The sequence below is a fragment of the Momordica charantia genome (assembly GCF_013281855.1).
Source record: "Momordica charantia cultivar OHB3-1 chromosome 10 unlocalized genomic scaffold, Mcharantia_2.0 BLBB01000010.1, whole genome shotgun sequence".
NCBI lineage: Eukaryota > Viridiplantae > Streptophyta > Magnoliopsida > Cucurbitales > Cucurbitaceae > Momordica > Momordica charantia.
In genome coordinates, this window is record NW_028275158.1 from 4,796,297 (window position 1) to 4,802,755 (window position 6,459).

At 35.4% G+C, this 6,459-nt stretch overlaps 1 protein-coding gene across 1 annotated transcript; it reads left to right on the forward strand.

Annotated features, from left to right (window-relative positions):
* The first annotated feature begins 744 nt into the window (after positions 1-744).
* On the forward strand, positions 745-3,503 carry TPPJ (Haloacid dehalogenase-like hydrolase (HAD) superfamily protein). The gene is made up of 11 exons (XM_088119003.1): positions 745-891; positions 1,005-1,351; positions 1,433-1,573; positions 1,672-1,743; positions 1,848-1,943; positions 2,069-2,125; positions 2,251-2,352; positions 2,511-2,588; positions 2,679-2,819; positions 2,974-3,066; positions 3,156-3,503. Exons 2-11 carry the CDS (start codon positions 1,049-1,051, stop codon positions 3,225-3,227), a joined length of 1,155 nt encoding a protein of 384 aa, XP_087975129.1. The 5' UTR covers positions 745-891; positions 1,005-1,048; the 3' UTR covers positions 3,228-3,503.
* Positions 3,504-6,459: the final 2,956 nt, after the last annotated feature.

The following is a 6,459-nucleotide window of genomic DNA, read 5'->3' on the forward strand; positions in this document are numbered from 1 at the left end:
TTTCTTTCCTATCAACCCACTTAATTAGGAAATACTTGAGTATCAACTACATATTTTCATGTTTATGTCAAAATTTGACAACTCTTTTATTCGGTGGAAAGATATAATACTCAAGTATTTTCACAGTGATATAATATTGTCAGTTTTGGGCATAACCATGACTTTGCTCTAATTTCATCCAATAGATTTCACCCTAATAAAAATAATTGTCTTCACCTATATACCATCAATCACATCATTTCCTAATTAATATGGACTTTGTTTGCACTTTATTGCAACTTCATCAATAAAAAAAATATTGTTGGATGTATGTGAGAATGGAAAACATTGGCTCCTTAACGATAAGGACGACCAATCATGTGTTCACCATCCTTAAACATTTGACAATTAAAAAAGATAAATTCAAAAACAAATAACAAATATTTTCAAAACAAGATTTGATGATTATCGACGAGGAGCCAAGTATTTTTTTTTTTTGGAAAATAGTAGAAATTTCTGGTATTGCTACACCTCACCCTCTCGAAACTAGGAAAAGAAGGAAGTCCACGTGGAAGGAATCTACAGTAAGTTGACTGAGACCATGGAATGTCGGCCACGTGGATGAAACTGTTAGCTAGCATCCACGGTGGCGGGGGCCACGGCGGTGTGGGGGCTGTTACGGTGACGGCTTAAGACGGCGGATTGCGGTGGTGGGACCCGACCCGGAGGATGTGGGTTATAGTTATGGGTTTTCGTCCACTACCCTTCTGGTTTCGACTATAAATCCACCATTCACGCCCGCTCTCCACCATACTCTTCTTCCTCCTCTGCTTCTCCTCTGTTCTTCAAAACTAAATTAAAAATTAAAAAAAAAAATTAATTGTACCCAATAATTCTAATTTCTCTCTCAAGGTATTATGGGTTCCTTTCTATCTTCTTCTCTTTTATTTTTCGCTCTTTTCTCGGTGGGATTTCAAATTAAAAAACGAATTTTGGGTTTTGGTTTTGGTTTTTGGTTTTTGCAGTTCGAGGAGGAGTATATCTATAAAACAGAGTCATTGAAGAAGATATGACGAATCAGAATGTGGTAATTTCCGACTCCAAATCCGGCATCAACATGTCCATCACCGTCGCCGTTTCCAACTCCTCCATCTTCGCCACCACCGCCCAGAAGCCGCCGCCGGCCCCCGGCGGCAGCTACATCTCCATTTCCCGCAAAAAAATCCTCAAGGACCTTGATGTTAATGGCGCTTGGATTGACTCCATGAGAGCCTCCTCTCCCACCCACCCCAAATCTCCCCCCTCCCTCGCCGCCGCCGCTGCCGACGGCGCCACCGCCGCCGACGACGACGACGACGAAGATTCTTGGATTGTGAGTTCTCTTCTCATCCTGCGCTGTTCCGGTCTTTTTTTATTTTTCCGGTGAACTGATGTTTTTTTTGGGATTGAACAGATCCATCATCCTTCGGCACTGGACATGTTCGATCAGATAATCGAAGCTTCGAAAGGGAAACAAATCGTAATGTTTTTGGATTACGACGGAACTCTTTCCCCAATTGTCGATGACCCCGACAAGGCTTTCATGTCGGAAGCTGTAAGTACTGCCGCCGCCGGCCGATTTTGACAGTTACCCAATTTTCTTTTTCTCTCTCTGTTTCTAACTAATGGGTTTTTGGGTAATTTTTATTTCAGATGAGAAATACGGTGAAAAAGCTGGCCAGATGCTTTCCGACGGCCATAGTTAGCGGCAGATGCAGAGACAAGGTAAATTTAATTACTACATTGATTTTACTCCATCTTTTATTTTTACGTTAAAAAAATTCAACAATTTTTGGTCCTCTCTCCGCCGTGCGCGACGGAAACTGTAGGTGTACAGCTTTATAAGGCTGGCGGAGCTTTACTACGCCGGCAGCCATGGCATGGACATTAAAGGTCCAACTAAAAGCTCCAAATCCAAGAAAGATGTAAGTCACCACTCGTTTAATTCCAATTAATATTGATAATCACTTCATATTAATTTTTTTATTTACAGTAACCCATCGATTTAAACTTTTCAATTAGAAACGACAATTTGACGTTATTTTTTCAGGTTAATCAAGGGCTTCTCTTCCAACCAGCGAGCGAGTTTCTTCCCATGATAGACGAGGTTCGTTTTTTTTTTTCTTTTTCTTTTTCGAAGATGGAGATTATTTGGCCAACAGAATTCAAATGGAAATGACATAAACTGTTTTTTGTTTTTGTTTTTGATTTTTTTTGGTTGGTTTTTGACAGGTTTATGAACAGCTGGTAGAGAAAATGAAAACAACTCCTGGAGCTAAAGTGGAGAACAACAAATTCTGTATCTCAGTGCATTTTCGCTGTGTTGATGAAAAGGTAAACAACAAACATAATATCATTACATCACAATTATTAGTCTCATTATCACACTCACTTTTATCATTATTTTTTTTTTTTCCTTATTATTCTCGAATTTTAACTCCCCAAAAACCCTCTTAATTTCTTCTTTTTTTTTCCTTCTTTTGCATTCATAGCAATGGAATAACTTGGCCCAAGAAGTTAAATCAGTAGTAAAAGAATACCCAAAGCTCCGACTAACCCCAGGAAGAAAGGTTTTTTTTTTCCTCTCTCTCGTATCTCTCTCGAATATTATAAAGATTAAATTAGCTAACTAATTCTGTTAATTATGATGTTAATTACAGGTATTAGAAATTCGTCCGACCATCAAGTGGGACAAAGGGAAGGCCTTAGAATTTTTGTTGGAATCACTGGGTTATGCAAATTGTTCGGATGTATTTCCTATTTATATTGGAGATGATCGAACCGATGAAGATGCATTTAAGGTATCCAATGTGGTATATATTATGTTATTGCAACACTATCAATTAACCAATTAAATCACTTGCTATGTGTTTTTTTTAAGGTTTTAAAGTTTCTTAGTGGGTTTTTAATATGTCTTTTTTTTTTGTTCTTCTTTTTGGTTCATTTAATATTAAGGTTCTAAGAGAAAGGGAGCAAGGCTTTGGCATTCTCGTGTCTAAAATTCCTAAAGACACCCACGCTTCCTATTCTTTGCGAGAACCTTCCGAGGCAAGTTCACATTTCTTTTGTTTTTGACGAACTTTTTATTGTTATTATTATTATTATTATTTTCTCATGGGTTTGAAATGTTATTACAGGTGATGTATTTTTTGCAACGTTTGGTGCAATGGAAGCGACCACCTTTGCTAAGAAGACATTGCAGGGTGTGAAAAGTTGACAGAGAAAAAGAGAGAGGGGAAAAAAAAGGCCACTCTTCAAAGAAATGTTCTGTTTTGGATGTGGGGGTGGGGAAAATTCAGTAAATTATTATTGAAATTTCCTTTTTCTTCGGCAAAAAAAGAAAAAAAAAGGGAGAAGGGAAGTGGGAAAAACAAAAAAAAATTGTAACTTTTTTTCCCCTCTCGACCTGGGTGCCCTGCTACTACACATATCTGTAAACTAACTGTGTTTTAAGGATAAAAAAAAAGCACTCTAACTTGCCAATCTCTCTCAAGAATTATCGATCATCGTTTGAGTTTGTTAAGTTTTTATATTATCAATATTCACGGATTTTATTTCAAAACCAATTAACAAAAAATAATAATAATAATAATCTATGCCTATTATAAACTAACGTCTCAATTACTTTTCAATTTGGGATTGGTAACTAGTATTAAGAAATACAGTTTATTGGTAGACTTATTTAAAATGGCTTACCTATGATAAATAAACTTGCAAACAATTATAGACTGGACATCTTAATCCCGAGTATAGGCGGAGACCCTTGTCAAACATTGAAGGAGAGGACAAGATCAGCTTTTTGGTTTACATGTAGAAGTTTGGATCTGGACCAGAACTTTTTGAGGTGTGTGTGTTTGCCTAAAATGGGGGAATGTTCAGAAACTGAAGTGAAATGAAGCAGTGAGTGATTTGAGTGAGTGAGAGATGTAGTGATGAATGGAAGGCAATGGAGATTGAAACGTGTAAAGAAATTAAAAGTGGGCTGTTCTATTTGGAGGCTTCTCAGAATAATTATGGCATAGAAAAAAGAGATCAATATAATGGCCTTCAACTTTAATTTGATTTTTCCTTTCTCAGGCTGCGTTTCAGAAAGAAGATGCACTTTTGCAGACAACATCATGGCTTCTTCCCCTTTTCCATTTACACCCCAATGTGACTCTTTTCTTTTTTTAGTCCATGAACTATAGTTTAAAACTATAATCAAATTTCCATGGTTAATTGTTCGACTAATGGATAATATGATTTTGAAAATGTATATCAATTGTGTCGAAGCCACGAAAGTTCTGCTAGATATTTTTGTTTTTAACTTTTGATTGGAAATGAGATTCTTTATTAAAATTGGATGGAGTTTTGAGAATTTGATTATCTCGTTTATATGTGAGAGAATGATACTCTCTTTATTTCTTCTTTGACTATAAAATGCTTGATTCTTATTTAGATGGGAGTTTTTGTCTTCTTCTATTTTTAAAGTAAAAATATGATATGATAATGAGCTTTTAATGTAAGAATAAACTTAATAGTTGTAAATATGTTAAATCTTTTTTTAGTTCAACAACGGTCGTTAATCCCTTTGACAATTAATGGTGTGATCTAATTATAGGGTATAAAAGAGGGACCATATATAGTATAATGGAAACGAAATTCCATGGTTTATGGAGAAATTCTTCATTGATGTAACCTTGATTTTGGTGATTGATAATACAATCCTTGACAAGTTCATCTCGGAGAATCTTGAAAAAAAGGATTCTTGCTTAATTGGCTTGCATTTAATTATGTACTTTGTTGTGGCAGAGAGAAGGTGATTCTATTATATTGCATAAAACTTGGCTTACTCTAAATAAAATTCGGTAGAGATTCAAACTTTACAACTTTAAATAAAACTGTCTATACTTTAATTAAATGAACTGTATTCAAATTGACTAACCTTAAACAATTAGGATGTGTATTCCTCGCAAAAAAAACATCTCACATGTTTGACTATAAAAATTTGCATGTGCCATGTTACACCCTCTCTTAATTTGGCTTACTCTAACCATGGAGAGAAGTACATATCTAACCCTAAGTTTGTTAATTAAAGAAAAAGGAGTGGCACTCCTTACAAGAACCAATTAACTAAAAGTGCAAGAGTAGGCCATATAGGCATATGAGTGTGTATCAAATTATTGGAGCCTTGGAGATCAATTATATAGGGTTGACCTAATACCTAGCCATTACGACGAGTGAAAAAAAGAGGTAAAAAACGGTTCGAAACAATAAATTCAAATCTCACAGTAGTAAACAAAGTCTCACATTAGTTAAAGGAAGGAAAATGATCATGGGTATATGAAAAATGACAATTATCTCCATTAATATAAGACCTTTTGGACAAAATAAAAGACAAAGCGGTGAGAGATATATCCAAGCGGACAATATCATAAAACTATGTAAATAATTTTTGAGATACCATTGTTGTTTTAACGGTTTGTTTGTTTATGCATGCGGTTGTTTTTGGCTGGAGGAAGTAATAATAATGGAGGCTGAGTGTGAGGTGAGCCAAGCGTTGGCAGAGTGGTCAAAGGCATATTATTAATTGAATGGTTAGAGGAAAGACAGCAGTTGACATGCAGTGGTGGCTTTATAAGCTTTTTCAGTTTTTATTATTGTTATTATTTATTTTTGTTCATTCACGCATTCCAATGGACCAAATAATTGGTGCCAATACACAGGAAAGATAGAAGAAGGTGATGGGAAAAGCATTGTTTTTTCCACATCAACTTAGCCTCGGCTCAAAGTCGCAGCTTTTGGGGAAACGAAAAACAAAACAAAAATGGTGGCTTTGGCTTGGCATGGCCTGGCCTGGCGTGCTCTCTGAAAGAGAGAGCCCTTTTTTCTCTGCTTGTCGGCCGCCCCTCTTCCATAACATAACATCACACATATCAATGTAATCTTTTCTAGCCTTCTTTTAAGATACAGAGTTTACCAAATTCATAAATTTTTGTTACACAAATTTATACATGCAGTACCTTTTTTTTCCTTTTGGATCATGTCACCCGTGTACCATTTGAAAACATATATATATACTTTTTTTATATTTTAACTTTTAGCTTTGATTCGTTATAGTTATTTCTTATTCGGAAGTACTAAATAAATGAGTATTTGAATGTAGGGTTGAGCATAAAGATTTCGTTGACCTGTAAAAAGTGTTGATAATCTTTGGAGATGTGGCAATACATCTAAAAAATTATTCCATCGTACAGACTCTCTCCTGGATGGATGTAGGAATAGCCAAGTGTTTATTTTAGTTTCTGTAGTTTTAACTTTGGTTTAGTTTAGTCCGATGTATTTTCAAAGTGTTTGTTTTGGTCATTGTGCTTTTAAAGAGTGACTATTTTGATTCTTTGATTTTAGTTTTTTATCTCATTTTTCTATCACAATTTCAACACGACACTCCACTTAATATAT

What these genes read in the sequence shown, in the direction of transcription:
- TPPJ (XM_088119003.1), top strand. Translation starts at nt 1,049, where the DNA reads ATGACGAATCAGAATGTGGTAATTTCCGACTCCAAATCCGGCATCAAC. An exon ending in GCTCCAAATCCAAGAAAGAT is followed by an intron (nt 1,944 to 2,068) that starts GTAAGTCACCAC and finishes TTATTTTTTCAG; the next exon opens with GTTAATCAAGGGCTTCTCTT. An exon ending in TTCGCTGTGTTGATGAAAAG is followed by an intron (nt 2,353 to 2,510) that starts GTAAACAACAAA and finishes TTGCATTCATAG; the next exon opens with CAATGGAATAACTTGGCCCA.